Source organism: Pollicipes pollicipes, unplaced genomic scaffold, assembly GCF_011947565.3.
Source record: "Pollicipes pollicipes isolate AB1234 unplaced genomic scaffold, Ppol_2.1 Scaffold_792;HRSCAF=908_pilon_pilon_pilon, whole genome shotgun sequence".
Classification (NCBI taxonomy): domain Eukaryota; kingdom Metazoa; phylum Arthropoda; class Thecostraca; order Pollicipedomorpha; family Pollicipedidae; genus Pollicipes; species Pollicipes pollicipes.
The window spans coordinates 4,831-20,542 of NW_023597069.1; the positions used below are offsets into that span (position 1 = coordinate 4,831).

The 15,712-nt window shown below is 54.3% G+C and overlaps 1 protein-coding gene across 1 annotated transcript; it reads right to left on the reverse strand.

Moving 5' to 3' along the window:
• Nucleotides 1-1,370: 1,370 nt before the first annotated feature.
• Nucleotides 1,371-12,899, reverse strand: LOC119114485 (TBC1 domain family member 23). Its single transcript, XM_037238596.1, has 14 exons — nt 12,833-12,899; nt 10,279-10,496; nt 9,188-9,392; nt 8,748-8,871; nt 8,098-8,222; nt 7,467-7,617; nt 6,679-6,843; nt 6,089-6,293; nt 4,985-5,079; nt 4,387-4,587; nt 4,039-4,174; nt 3,419-3,554; nt 2,953-3,147; nt 1,371-2,471 (listed from the first exon to the last, which is right to left on the reverse strand). Exons 1-14 carry the CDS (start codon nt 12,871-12,873, stop codon nt 2,372-2,374), a joined length of 2,097 nt encoding a protein of 698 aa, XP_037094491.1. The 5' UTR covers nt 12,874-12,899; the 3' UTR covers nt 1,371-2,371.
• Nucleotides 12,900-15,712: the final 2,813 nt, after the last annotated feature.

Consider the following 15,712-nt stretch of genomic DNA (forward strand, 5'->3'; position numbering starts at 1 on the left):
TCCTGACCTCTTAAGTTCACCCTTTTATGATTCAAATGGCGGGGGGGAAACTCCACTTAAAAATCCGTGATCGCGACGGTAGCTTCTTGGTTATATGAAGCCTCAGTCATCTCAATCTAAACTGTCCTTGAAGAACGACCTTGAGGTCAGGATTTTTTTAGAACGATAGTTTATGCGCTGGTCAACATTCTGATGCTCAAAATCTGAAATGCGCTCGGTGACTCTTGGATGGTATGGAGTTTCCGTTCTTTAAGCCTAAATTCTGCCTTAAGGATGACTGTGAGAGGTCAGGACCTATGAAAGCCTCTAGTTTATACACTGAAGAAAATTCCGATGCTTGAAATACGAAATTGGCCTATAACTGGGGTGATGCAGTGCCCTGTATTTGGCCTTGAGGAATAACTTTCAGAAGCTAGAGCGTCTTGGTAGATGCTAGTCCATGTGCCCGAAAACGGTTCTGGTGCTTAAGAGCCCGAAGCTGGCCGGAAACTATCGGGTAACGCGATTGTCCTCGTCATTTGACATTGAAGTTACCCTTGCAGGGTCAGGGCTTGTTAACGAACGCTAGTTCATGCGATGGTGAATATTCCGACGCTTAGAATGCCGAAAGCGGGCGGTAATTCTTAGATGATATGGAGTTTCCAATAGTTTTGGTCTAAGTTCGACTTGAGGGGCGATGTTAAAGGTCAGGATTTCTTTAAACAACCCGATTCCATGCACTGGTGGATATTCTGATGCTTAAAACCTGAAATAGGCCGGTAACTTTTAGGTTATGTTGAGTTCCCCGTCATCCGACCTTGGAGGTCCCGTGGCATCGTAAAACAAGACGTCAAATTCGGTGTCCTGGTGCCATAATTGACCCATCTACCACGGTTTCGTCGAAATTGTAATTCGCCGCACCATACACCGCCAAATAAACCGATACGGATATGTAATATCACGGACATTGCATAAAAATGTAAATCTTGCGGTTGAAAAATTGTCAACCCTTGAAAAATCCACTACTTGAAATTAAATATGATGCGAATGTTCAAGTAATAACAAAACAGCCCTTTCGAAACCTGTCCCGTCCAGTGCAGGCCAAAGAGTCGCAGTGTAAGCGCATCTAAATGAATGCCTAGTGGGTCCTCACTGCACATCCACGGACTTCTGTGGGCCCACGCCGGTATCCAACCAAGAGAATCGCGATAAATACTCGGTATATTTTACACTGCGGAAAGGCGGCACGTCCGCTCGGCCGGCCGGCACCATCCGCCGGCGACACGCGCTCACAGTCACTCGATCACGGACCGGCAGACGGGCCTCCTGCCGACGAGCGCTCGCACGAGTTGACCACAGACTGTACGGCGGCCGCTGGTCCGAGGACGCCCGGAGCGCCAGAGCACGCGGCGCGCCCCGGCAACAGGGACGGGACGGACACCGGGGCCAGCCGCCACCGCCGCCGTTCACTCGGCGCGGTCACAAGCGCCTCTCTACGACTGGGACTAGAAACAAACCATCTCACCGCTGCCACGGACACTGGGTCGCTTGTTTTCAATCAGGATTAACAAGATCATGCCATCCAGTAAATTGAAAATGCATGTCACGTTTGCGACAGTGACCACTCTTCGTCGACGCACACCGTCCCTGGCAGTCCATTTCTACGGGAAGGCAGGTGTTTCGAAATGGCGAATTGAGAACAGCCTTTACGGTATGAACGGCGACCCGGCAAATATTGCAGAAAAGAATGTACGACTACCAGATATAAGCTTATGTGTTCATGGTAGCAATATCTTTTTATGCAAAAATCAGCTTTCTTCCGCACTACATATTGCATCAACCAACTAATTGCCATCATCACCAATACTGTCTGTGGTCTGATTATCACATGATCTTCACGGACAAAAAAAAAGGATTTCGGTATTCTTGGTAACTGGTTACCTATGTCTACGAATATCGCAATCTTCTTAATTGGGGTGTTCAGAGGCGCCGATGGTGATCAACTCCCATAACTGAATGCAAGCGGAATAAATACTCCAGACACCTGGCTCCACACCATACTTGGAACTTAGCCTTCCTTGTGCCGCACCACCGGCTGACCCCCGGCATTCTTCCACAGAACACAGCACGCCGCTTTGCCTGCAGCGCGACCTCACATGGAATGCAGCCCGGCTGACCCGGCCTCGCAGCGCGGCGCCCGCTCCAGTCCGGACACCGGAGGCGGCGCCCGGCTCCGACGGTGGCGCCGCACACCGGCGCGGCCCGGCACTAGCCGGCCAGCGCGCCGCTTCGCTCACAGCTCCCGTCGTCGGCAGAAGAGGGCGGCTCGGGCGCCGGTCCGCCGGCCCGCCCTCTCTCCCTCTCTCGTCAGGTCCGCGGCGGGTGCGGCGCGTCACGTCTCGCCTCCGTCCTCCGCCTCCGCCTCCGACGACAGCTGGATGATGGCCATCTTGACGGCCTTGGTGGCGTCGCCGGCGCGCGGGATATAGAACCTGCGCACGGTGAGCACGGGCCGCGGTCGGTCGGCGGTCGGCACCGGCCCCCAGGCACCGCACACCAGGCGAGCGGACGGCCAACCATCGGAGCGGCACACCGTTATCACACACGGCGGCGGGCGCGATCAGCCAGCAGAGGATCACTGCTCAACTGACACCATACACTTCAGCCTAAAAAAAAATGGCTAGCGGAATTAATGAGATATTTCGAACGGCAAATTGCGCTTGGTGGCATTGCTGCTTCTCCAAACAGTGTCCACGTAATTATTCGGCACGGTGTTCTACGTATGCGTACTCCCAATCCTGCGTGACGCACGCCGGCTTGAGATGAACATACCATGGCTGTTCTGAGCACCGGTACAACACGCGCGTCATAGCAGCCGCACATGCAAGAGCAGACCACACTAACGTTGCAAAGCCGCGGCATCGAGTGTTCGAAACACACTCGTAACCTCAGCCGCTGCGGAGGCTTGCCTACCTGTCCAGGTCCGTGACGGTCATGCTGTCGCCCTCGTTGACGCCGTACTTGAAGGTGATGAGTTCCGGCCGCTTCTTCTTGCTGGTGATGGTGACGACGGACGTGAGCGAGCGCTTGACGGCCAGGTGCGCCCAGCCGGGCTTGCCGGCGATCTCTCGCAGCACCAGCAGCTGGGTGGGCGTCACCAGCAGCAGGCTGCGGCACAGGCGACGCTCGGACGTGGGCAGCGCACCGATCCACTGACCGCCGACCCGCCGACGCGCCGACCCGGCGAGGACAGCGGCCACCGAGCACGCCGCATCGCCACTGACGCGGTTAAACATCACACAGCGAGCATCCTAACTTTGATCTAAAATCGCCGCCGACATACCACACGCTCGCAGCCACGCCGTCGGCGTCCGCCAGCGCCTGCCGCCACGCTCCGGCAGCCCGCCCCAGCGAGACGCAGCGCCCGCCGGGGTCGTACCTCGGGTGCGCCAGGCGGCTGTCCTTGATGTGCTGGCATTTGAACTGGTGCAGCACCTCGGGCTTCTGGAGCCAGTCAGCCACCTCCACCAGCTCCATGGTGGACTCGTCAGCGATTTCGACCTCCTCCAGCTCGTCTGCGGACGGCACGGCGCGCCGTCAGCTCCCGCACGGGCGGGACAGAACAGTCAGTGCCAGGTCAGACTGGTGCAGGCCTACACAGCACCTACACAGCACCTGTGAAAGATGACAGTCGTACCGACACCGACAGCAAAGGCAAAGCACAGCCTCCCCCCCCCCCCCCCCCCCATACTGGGCGCAGAGGTACAAGGCGATAAACGACGAGGCCTGATAAATTCACAGTGAACACGTCAACAATAGTTTCAGAGTAAACATGTCAACCCTCTTGACCTTCTCGGTTTTCACGTCATAATGCCGGTCGAACGTCGTTACACACCGTACAACTTGCACATTTCGAGTCGCCGCCCGCCTCGCCAACGAGAAGCAGCCCAGCAGCTGCGTGGCCGGCACGCCCGGCCTCTGTCGGCCGTCGGTACAGGGCTCCGGACCGACAGCCCACACGGCCGGCCGCCCCCGCGGGCCGGCGACACCTCCACGCACCGCCGTCTTGCTCGTCGTCCAGCGAGAACACGGGCGCTAGGTTGCGGTAGCGTTTGCCCTTGTCCTGGCTGCTGACGTGCCGCTCAGGCTGCTCGGCCGACGCGTTCGTGATGATGTCCACCAGCTTTTCCTTCACCTGTGGCACGCGACCAGCGTCAGCCGGTCGGGCGGCCCACCGGCCCGGACGGCAAGCTCACACCCAGCCGAACACGTCCCATTCGACGCCCCCCTCTCCCCAGAGAACGTCCGGTCTCTGACGACTTGGACCGGGATGGCAGCAGCAAAAGCGTATCTGGCCGGCAACACGCGCGCCAGTAAACAGCCCGACCAGCAGCCCCACGCGCTCACCTGTTGGCCCTTGACCTTCCAGCGGGCGCCGAGCCGGTCGAGGAGGGAGGTCTTGTTTGCGGCGGCGGCGGCAGTGGCATCGGAGGCCGGCCGGCCGCCATCCGAGCCGGCCGCCGCCTCGTCCGGTGTGCAGACGACGCACTGTCGCGCGGAGTGGTCGGCCAGCGCCGACAGGTTCTCCGACAGCATGTCGTGCACCGCCTGTCGGCGCACCGGCGCGGCGTCAGGAGCGTCACAAGGAGGGCGGCCGGGCGGCAGCGCGTGGCTAGACCGGCTGGTGAGACCGGGACGTCTCCAGGAGCGTGCCAGGCGGCGAATCGCACGAGAGGCGCAAGGGAGGCTTCTGAATTCTGCCAGGTGGTTGGCTGGATTGAGAAGCCGCAAAGGCAGCTTATCAATCCAGCCAGCAACAGACTTCTCAATCCAGCCAGTAACAGATTTCTCAATCCATCCAGCAACAGACGCTTAGCCACCAGCCCGCGGCGACGTATGCGGCAAACTGTCGACCAATACTGAGACGGGTGGACGAAAAAAAAAAAACAGAACAGAAATACTGCGAGTGCATCGGGTAAATACTGACAACAGTGACTTTTGTTACCTGATAGCCTCCTTCCACTTTGCTGACGTAAAGCGAACGCTTCTGAAGAAAAGAAGCCACCACCATGTGCAAAAACTGATCCTCTTTTTCTCGACCTGCGACAACAGGAAACACTCACTGGTGTTGGGTCCGAATTAACCATAAAACAATAACGATAAAGCACAGGTATTATCAACAGTAAACATGTCAGGCACTGAGGTTAGGCAAAATGTAGTTTTGACATCAACTTCTGCACCAAACATGGAGATTGCACCAATCTCAGTTGTTCGTTCGTTGGTGGCCATCTTAGCACCATCCATAACCTGCAATATTGGGTTTAGAAACTTGATCTGATCATTTTACCACATTCGTTAAAAAGAAAAACAAAACGATGCCAATTCTATCTCCGATTTATAGCACATAACACAATATTGACTGCGGGGGCTCGCGTGCACAGCGTCCAGCGTGATCCGCCCAGTCCTCGGCTTTGAGCCCACCGTTCGCCCACAGTGCCTGATCCAGACACCAAACCGGCAGTTTAACCTTCTCTTGGGTCGGCTGGCCGTACTTCCCTCGTTGTCCATGTGCTCTGACCTGACCCATCCCATTCGGTAGTCGGTCCTCCCTGCCCCGCACCCTGGCCCTCCCTGGACGGCGGCAGGCCTCCATGCACGGTACTCAGACCCTGTCTGTTCTGCAGCCTAACCCTACCTTTTCCGGCAGTCTGACTATGTCCCGAGGGTATGAGGGTCTGACAGTCTGAGAGTCTGAGGGTGTAAGGGTCTGAGGGTCTAAGGGTCTGGGGGTCTCAGGGTCCGAGAGTCTGACGGTTTGAGGGTCTGAGGGTTCGAGGGTCTGAGGGTCCGAGGGTGTGAGGGTGTAAGGGTCTAAGGGTGTAAGGGTCTAAGGGTCTACGGGTCTGAGGGTCTGAGGATCGGACGGTCTGAGGGCCTGAGGGTTGGACGGTCCGACTGCCTGTTCGGCAGCCACACCCTTCCTGTTCGCCGGTACGATTCCCTGTCCTGCGCCCTCCACGCCGATGTGCTGACCACCCCTCTCCGTCCGAGGGGCCGGTCTGACCCCTGCCGGCCGGTCCGCGCCCGGTCCGCCGGCTCTGCCACCGACCTGAGCCGATGAAGCAGAGGTGCTCGCCGGCGGCCGAGGGCCGGGCGGCCGTGGCCTGCTGCTGGGCGCTCAGCAGCGCCGCCACGGCCGTGCCGAACGCCGCCGGCTCGCTCAGCATCAGCGTGCAGTCCAGGTGGAACGCCGTGGACAGGTGGCCGGCGTTGTACTGGTCGGCCGGCCGGCAGTCCACCAGGAAAAACTTCACCTGCCGGCGATCGGCGCGGCCGTCAGCGGGACGGCTGCCACGCCGGCACGTGCTGACTCTGGGACCGCCGCCCACTGCTGATATCGTTCTGAGTGATCAGTGCAGGCATTACCTTACTTTGGGGAAAGTGAGATTTGCGGACGGCTCAGCAGAAGGAGTCCAGTCCAGATGAGACGGATGCGATCTTGCCCCCCAGCTCACGTAGACGTTTGCCTACTGATAAGCGTCGGAACATGGTCGGTCTCGTTGAGACATGCCTATCCGCAGCCACCTCCCAAGCCTATGCTCCCATCACTCCAGAGCCGATGAGCGCCCTGCAGCCTCTCGCCCCAGCTGCGAGCGGGCGCCGAGGGCGCGGGCGCGGGCGCGGGCACGCGGCCGGTACCGTGTCGGTGTCGGGCAGACCCTCCGGCGCGTCGCGACTGTCCATGCTGGAGAGGATCTCGTCCACGTAGACGGGCAGGCAGAGCGACTGGGCCAGCGGCACCGTCGGCGTCAGCAGCGACGACAAGTGGGGCGCGCACACGCCGAACAGCGACGGATACAGCTTCTGCGGACGGCGCGGACGGTCAGCTGGCCGGGCGCGGCCCGAGCTGAGGCAGCCCCCGTGGTCAGCACAGCGGCTCGGCTCACAGCAAACACGCAAACACATGTCGTGTAACCCACGCAGCGCGGCTACCGAGTGGCAGTGCGGCTTCCGCAGTGTGTGTGGGCGGGGGGGGGGGGGGGGGGCGAGGGGAGTGTACAGGAATGGGTATAAGTCAGCAGTTGGCACAGTGGGTCAGCGCACCTCACAGCGTATAGACGAAGACCCGGCGCCACCACCGGCAGCACACGCGCCTCCGGCTATGCCCTACCTCGTGTCAGCGTCTGTCGTGTCTGCTCCCAGCTGAAGACCAACCCCAAGCACTATTCGATATTACCATACACAGTCCGCCCATCCCTCGTGTACCGGAGCCGCACCCCTCCGTCCTGGGCCCGGGTCCCCGTTCCGCGCTGCTGCTCTCGTGGCGTCCAACCCTCGTGTACCGGAGTCGCACCCCTCCGCCCCCGGCCCGGGTCCCCGTTCTGCACTAGTGCTCTCGTGGCGTCCACCCCCTCGTGGACCGGAGTCGCACCCCTCCGTCCCGGGCCCGGGCCCCCGTTCCGCCCTGCTGCTCTCCGGATACGCACTCTCCGGAACGATTTGGGCGTCCTCATGGAGTAGAAGTTGGCGAGCTCGCAGAAGTCTGGCACGTCCTCGGCCTGGATGAAGCAGGGCAGCGAGGAGACGGTGGAGACCACCTGCGCGCGCGGCTTGCCCTTCAGCTCCAGGATCTGCTCCCTGGCCGAGTGCAAGGTCACCAGCGGTCACGGTCCGGCCGCCGCCGCCGCCGCCAGCCGTCGCGCGCACCGCCCCGCTCCCCCCCCCCCCCCCCCCACACACACAGCTCAGCCACGCCTGGACCGGACGTGTTTCCGACACGCCACAATCGCAGACAGTTGCTGGCGTACGGTCGGAGGTCCCGGCCTTCCTTTTGAAAGAAATGAGCTTCCTTTGAGCACATTCCTACGGTGTTCTTGTAAACATACAACCAGTGACATGGCTTGAGTGCGTGTGGCCATACACCAAGGATGCACTCCTCCCCCACGAACATCTCAACAAACATCTGAAGTACGCAGCGTTACTCGACATAACATAAAACTCCTCTTTTTATACATGCTGGGACTGTAAGATGAAATCCCGGTGTTCTATGTACAGGTGCGATCAGAACGCTACCAAAACATATCACCGCTGCATCGGCAAATGCTGGTTATAACTTACTTCGCGTTGACGAGGATGACCAAACTGAGAAAGAAGATGAGGAATGGGTCGTCCATTTGAAAGTAGATGTCCCACATGACACGAAGCGCCTTCAGGTCACAGGTGGCCGCAAAAAGGCTGTTGAACTGCGGGCGGAAGGGGGGACGGCAACTCACGTCAACATCCGCACTAACTGGTATGCTGCTCTGGCAGGGGGTGGCTCCAGCCACCGCAAAGGCCCACTGCGGGGCTAGTGGGCAAGGGGAATGACACAATAGAACAGACGTCATATATCACGCTCAATTTTACTCAATAGCTTCTCTAACTTTGAAGAAACTTCCCGGGTACACATCAAAACCTCCAAAGACATCCGATTCTTGATTTGCGCAGCAGATTCTGACGTCCCCAGGCACGTACCAAAAATTGTGGCGGCACTTAACAGACAAGAGCACGCCGAAGACGACTGTGTGCGGCATTACGGGAAAATCGCGACGACGTTGTGCTACATCGAGCAACGTCAAAACCATTCGTAACCACAAATTCTGGCCCAACATATGTGCATCGAATGGCCACGTGCTACGCTGCGTCCGCCTGATATCACTGGAGCAGTGGAGCCCCAGCGGGGGCACCGGTGCCCTCGGGCCATTTTCGGTGACCGTCGGCTAACTTACCCAGGCCGTGGTGTATGTATCGGGGGCGACCTTGATCGTATCCAGGAAGTTACACAACTCCGGCTCATGGTACAGCAGCAGCAGCCGAAGCAGGTGATATGGATCTCCGTCCTTCTTGCAGTTTCTGACATCAAGCCATCCAAGATTGTTACCCACTGTTCCTAGTCCGACGAGCACCTTTCTCATTCCCCGCCAACAGAGCAGCGGACGGAGCGGGGGCCAGAATCACGGCACCATGAAGCAACCGCTCATCTGGGACTACCATCATGCATGCGTGCATACGTCATCAGCATAAAAAGCAAGCATATACAATCCCGTATCAAATGCTTTTCCTTTAGTCGCATGGTACACATAATTTGAATATGTCAAAGAAAAAAGCCATAGCTCCATGTTGTTCAAAGTCTCCCAATGACAAAGAGACACCACAGCTACTGGCTCACTTGGGTATGTATCGCTGCAGGATGTTGGTGAATGTGAAGTAGAGCTCTGGCTTGTTGAGCTTAAGCGGCACCAACGGCTGTAGCAGGTCCATCCAGCCGTTGCCGCGCCGGTAGGTGTCCCGCTGTGACTTGCAGTAGTGGGTGAGCACCGACTCCACGTCCGACATTACCGAGACCCGGTCACCCTCGTCGTTCCCCAGCCGCTCTGCCGACGGCCGGTCAGAGGTCAGAGGCAAGCGGCGAGCGGTCGGCGATCAGAGGTCAGCGATCAGACGTCGGCGGTCCGGGGTCGGCGGTCAGAGGTCACCGGAAACAGGTCAGCGATCAGCTAGTCAGCGGCCAGAGGTCAGCGGTCACAGGTCAGTTGGTCAGAGGTCAGCAGTCAGCAGTCAGAGGTTGGCAGACATGGGTCAGCAGTCAGCGGTCGGCCGGTTTGGAACGAGATAATGCCTGTTGGGCTATGATGGGCTTCCGTCGCGACACAGGGCTCCGTCCAGCCCAGGTAAGACCTACTTTGGCACCTTTGGCACGCCCAATTTAGGTCAAATGCTCCTACCCAGCCGGAAGTTGTCACGCGTGTACAAAAACAATGCAACAGGCTACAGGCTACAGCGGTCTGAGATGGGACTAAGACGCCGTGTACGTCTGAGATGCAACTTCGTCGACAAAGGCAAATGTAACGAACTCTGGCCGGTATGTCGCAAAAAGACGTAACCAATAATTCTGAACCTGAATAACCAATGCATTTCTGATTGCTCAGTCTAACCATTGTCAGGATCGCCACATTAAACATATATATTTGGGCTTAAGCATGACTTTTTCCATTTCATATCCGTCTTCGCGGAATCAATGTAAATACACCGGTACGCACACAACGCCGTTTAAATTGCTGAACAATGCAAACATAAATACCAAATTAAAGACTTCATCATCGCCAAGTGCATGGATTAAACTGAATTCGATTTGCGACAAAAAGCAGTATCAGCGCAAGCTGAGGCTGACCCGGGCTGAGGACTTCAACCACCTCACGTTCACGCCGAGGTGCGTGACGCATTCCATCTTTGTGTCAAAGAGAGCCTTGGCAGCCTTACCGACCAGCTGCTGGATGTCCTCGCGCATCTCGGTCTGTTCGGGCAGGTCGTATATGTTGGTGAAGGTCATGAGACCGTCGTCGACGTCCTGCTGTATGTCGAGGCAGGCCAGCCAGGCGGAGCCGCGCAGCTCGTCCGGCAGCGGCCGGCACTTGGCGATGCTGCGCACGTCCACGCCCTCCGGCACGCTCATCAGCGCCGCCTCCAGCTCCAGCGTCCTGCAGCACACATAGGTCACACCTGTCTCAAGCATCCTGCAGCACCCAGGGACTGAGGTCACACCTGGATCCAGCATCTCACAGGTCAAAGAGTAGTGACTGCTTATTGAGATAGCCATCCTGGTACTGATGTCCAATCCCCGGATCATGGGATGTTTAGCCATGGCTATCTTAAGTCAGCATCAGTTGGGATAAATGGTATGAACTCCTGCTTCTGTTCACATTGAACAATACTGGTAAATATCTGGGGTCATTCTGCATAACCATTCCATACATCATGTGATGTGCAACATGGGGCATCATGTGACATATGACATGTGACATCATGTGACATGTGACAGGACACACACAAACAAAACAAGGTTTTGCTTTGTGCTTCCTTCCTTGACTTTCTTTTATAACTCTGTGGTGATTTGGATGTTGATAAGGCATATGACAAGAATGCAAGCAAATTGTTTCACCAACAACCATTACAGACTGTCCAGTTTTACAGATTTATTTATTGGTAAGCTGATGTTTGTGGATGCAAATAGCACTGCCCAGCTATGGGGTTTGCATGTGATAAAAGTTCCCCTCCCCATCCTGAGGTCCACTGTGTGGCAATGGTTTGGCCCACCTCTATCATGTTATGCTGAGAATAGCATAGCTTTAAAAAACAAAACCAGTTTACCAACATATTTTTGAAACTAAAGTTGGGTTATCACTAGACCATCTGCAGTGCTCCTCCTTTTTTCTACACTTAGTCACAATTACATTCATTTAGATGACATTTATTTAGATGATTACTGCCATTTAGATGACACATAATTACTAACTGCTGTGCTTACAGTGCATGCAGCATCATGGCTCACTTCAAACAGATGTCTGCTTTGTTTTTGCCATGGTTAATGACTGGGAATGAGGGTGGAAGCAGCCTGTGGTGCTTGATGTAGTTTGAAATACTGAGAGGGCTTGCTGGTATCTGGTTCCTGCTCTGCCAGTACTTGCAAACTGGCTGTAGGCAGTGACCACTAGCACAATGTTTTTGGTGTTTGCAGATGAATTGATTTGTAGCAAGCCATTTTATGAAAGCTGTCAGAAAACTTGGGCCCAGAACAGGGTATAATACAGAATTCTGGGATCCAATCTGAATCATGAGGCTATCTGTCAAAAAACCTGGGACCAGAACAATGTATAATCCAGAATTCTGGGATCAAGTCTAAATCATGAGGCTAACATCTGCAATGCAGTATCCTAACACCCAGGAAACAGTGGTCTCATCTGGATCCAGCAATCTCCTCACTGGGAGCTGTCACATGCAAACCTGGCATTTTGAAACATGGGAAGGATAGTACATTCCAGATCCTACATCTCCTACATGGGGAGGTCCATACTCCATGCTAGCCACCTATAATATGGAACAATAAAAATCCTGATCCACCACACTGGTACTGGGAGCAGTAGTAGGATCTGACCCCCAGCATCCTGCAATTCAGGTACAGACTATTAAATCAATTTCCAACCCTAGTATTCCACATAGACCAGAAAGTGTATCACACTCTCATGGCCCCAAAATGCATAGAAGTAGTACCATAATGCTAAAATATGTCCAACAACATTGGGAGCAGCCATATTCACTCCTGTATTCTGTAACAGAGGGCCTAGTGACCACATTCAGTTCCAATTTACTGCAAAACCAGCTATGACAGTCACATATCTTGTGACACAGGAGAAATTATCAGATCTAGTATTAATTTCCTGCAACAAAGGGACCCAAAATGCCTGCTGTTCCAGCATCGCCAAATGCATGAAACCCATCCCGCTCCAACATCTGCTACCAAAAAGCAAGGCCGTGCCTGTTCTCAGTGATGTGATGACCCTACATAAGCATTTAGTTTCAATTCTACATCTGCAGTTGTGTGGAATTATACATCTAAAATGGGTCCACAATTAACAAGGAGCATTATTATGATGACTTGTCATCTGCTGAGCATTTCAACAACAGCAGTGCAAAAGCAAAGCAGCAAACAAAACACATGCTTTATTTGCTGGTGAAAAACAACCTATCAGTACATGCATGGTGAGTTCTGCACATTAGACCACAACCACATTACCCTTAAGAAAAAACAAGCAGATAATGATTTATGCCTTTAAATCAAACATATATGTATATATAGGCTTCCTTTGACCTGGATTCAGTGGAAATGGTGATGAGACGAACGTAACGCACAACTTCTTACGGTTATACACATGCCATATCCAAATAACTCAGCACTCGCTGGCACAGCTTTCTTTATTGTGTTCATATTTATACTAAACAACAAACGAAATACCGGACGGCATATAAACATGCTTACCATGATGTATCGTCACTGGCAGCGTCACCATCCGACGCCATATTTGTGTCTAATGCTGTGCTGCCAATAATGCTTTGCCAGCCAGATCAAGCTGGGAGGAAATTTCCACCCTATGTGGTAAAATTCAAGTTGCGAAGAAGAAACGTCACACAGAGGTTGCGCAAGATTCCGCAATCGGAGCGACACAGCTCTGGCTGAACCGCTGGACTGGGAAAACCGTTTTAAGGCGCTGCAGTGGCGCGCTATTCTTGCATGTGGTATAACAGCATCGCATGTTTTCAATCTCGTTATTCTGCTTGTCCGAAACGATCGTCGTGCACCCTTTGTCTACACTCTCGTACGGTATTGAAGAGAAAAGCACGGTGGAGCGATCTGAGTGTTGAGCTGAAAGATGAAATATAATATACATAATCGATAATGGAAATACAATATATCTTACTGAAGACTTGAGCAGCACGATGCATTTTCACATGGGGCGTCGTGGGCAAGGCCTAATTCGAGCATTCACGAAAATGACGCAAGCTCAGTCAGTGGCACTAGCACACCAGCTGTTCTGAACACCAAAATATAAACCACCAAAAAAAACACCAAAGCGATCTCATCCAAATATAAAATTACCAAACACTTCTAAGAAATCTTCGAAATACACCACGTCTGGGTGCAATCAGCAAGCAACTTTCTTCTGTTTCATCATATATATTTCCGGTATATACGATGAAAAAGAATACCAGAGTCGGCACATTGTGGTCACCATGGATGCCGGCAGTGAAATCTATTCCGCACCATTGATGGTCCTTTACAAACTGCTGGACGTTTCTAGTGTTCGGATCCGTGCCAGAGCAAAGCAATGTGAACAATGATGTTTGAAGGCCCAATTATAAGATGATGAAAAGAGGATATACAAGTAACGTTGCAAAATACGGTTTTTGCGATTTTTTAGATGGTCGCAATAAAATCTTTAACCTGAGACCAATCTGGCAACATAATACACCGTACCACAAGACCGCACAACCTCCAAACAATGCTACAATGGCATTTCCGTGCTGACAACTGCCAGTAAAGCACGCACATATCAACGTGTTGATCCGGTACAGTAAAAACTCTCGACGTCACTTTTGACCAATGCGGTAGGACACAGCACACATGACTCCGAGTCATACCCAGCATTGTACCTCGTTTCTAGGTTTCACACCAGGACACACCGACCCAGACGCATTATATCGGTCACCGTCCGCTGCTATTGCGAAACAGGCAGGCCGGAACGCAACAGGCCATCTCCCACCGGACCCCAACCGGTGACCGAGTTATGCAACGTTATGCAACTGCCAACGTCGCCCACGAGTGATCGGCCTGACGCAACCCGAGCCTGCTGGTGTACGTTGACGGACCGACAGCCCTACAGGTTACAACATCGTAGAAGCAAGCACGGTTGGCCGCCAGCACCGGCGGGGAGTTTGCTGGGCGAGTGTCCATTGGCTGATCAGCTAGGATGCTGTCAAGCTTGGCGGCTGTGATTGGTCATCGGAGCGTGACGACAATGATTGGAAGTCGTCAGGTGGCGTCTGCATGACGTCTACTCCGTGTATCACCAGGCCTGGGATGGCGTCCTCCAGCAGTAAGCCCATGTAGGGCAGCAACCGGATGTGATCCATCCGCTCCAGCGTCAGCGACTTCAGATTCCTGCGAAAAGTGGCGCGTTAGTGGAAACTGCCGAACGACGGTGACATCCGACCAAAGAGCATCGGGTTATTTGTTGAGAAGGCAAAGCAAACACTCTGTGTAGTTGGCATACATAACCAATGTACTCAGCACAATCTAGACGAGCTAAGACCAACCAAATCAGGCATGTGACGTATCAGATAGTACTACCATTCTGCACGCTGGACATTACGCTTATGCATACACATGCTCACGGTCGAAACAACTGGGTTTTTGCCGACGGTCCTACGTTTTCTCCGACTTCAGACGTATGCACCGAACTGCGAGTGGGGGAAAACAGCACACAGCTGGGTCTCACTTAAGCTGCGCGACGCCCCTCGAGGCCCCGCTCCGAGACGCGCCGGCAGCCGCTGAGGTCGAGGTGCTGCAGCTGCTGTCGGAACTCGCCGCACACCCGGTCCACGCACCAGTCGTCCACGTACGGGCAGTCGCGCAGGTACAGCGCCCGCAGCTTGGACACGCCTTACTGCCGCACACGAGAGCCAAGACGAGTCAAACCGGCGACCCTCCCCAGCCCGACGGACAAACGCCAGCGTGAAGTCGGACGGCCGGTCGTCCGCGAACGAGGTCAGTCGTGTCCGGGCATCCCGCGACGGGGACGTCCGGTTCCATTTTCCCACAACAGGCCGGACTTCGTAAGCAGGACTATGGCGTACACAGGGCGGAAGTGGCGGCAGCGAAAGTGGCACGTAGAATATCAGAAAATGCAACAGCGTCTCTTACCCCACAAGGCGCCTGGCACGCATTGTCTGCGCCCCTCAGGCGCCACAGCGGCTGACAGATCTGAATCGCAAGGAGAAGTCTTCCGATGCTAATACATAGCCGATCTGAACGTCTTCCGATATGTCATAGAGAAAAGCATGGCGCCGCTCTCCAATTGCACTGGACTGCGTGGTCGGCGCCCACCCGCCGGGCGTGACGGGGCTGAGCGGGCCATGCCGACGAAGAGGTTATATATATATATATATCTATATATATATATATATATATATATATATATATATGTATATATATATATATGTATATATATATATATATATATACAATACACATAAATATACAATAAATACTATAATGTGATCTGATAATATTAATAAAACCTCTAGCTGGTATCACTAAGATGGTAGACGGCAGCGCTCACTGAAGTTCTCCAGACCCTCG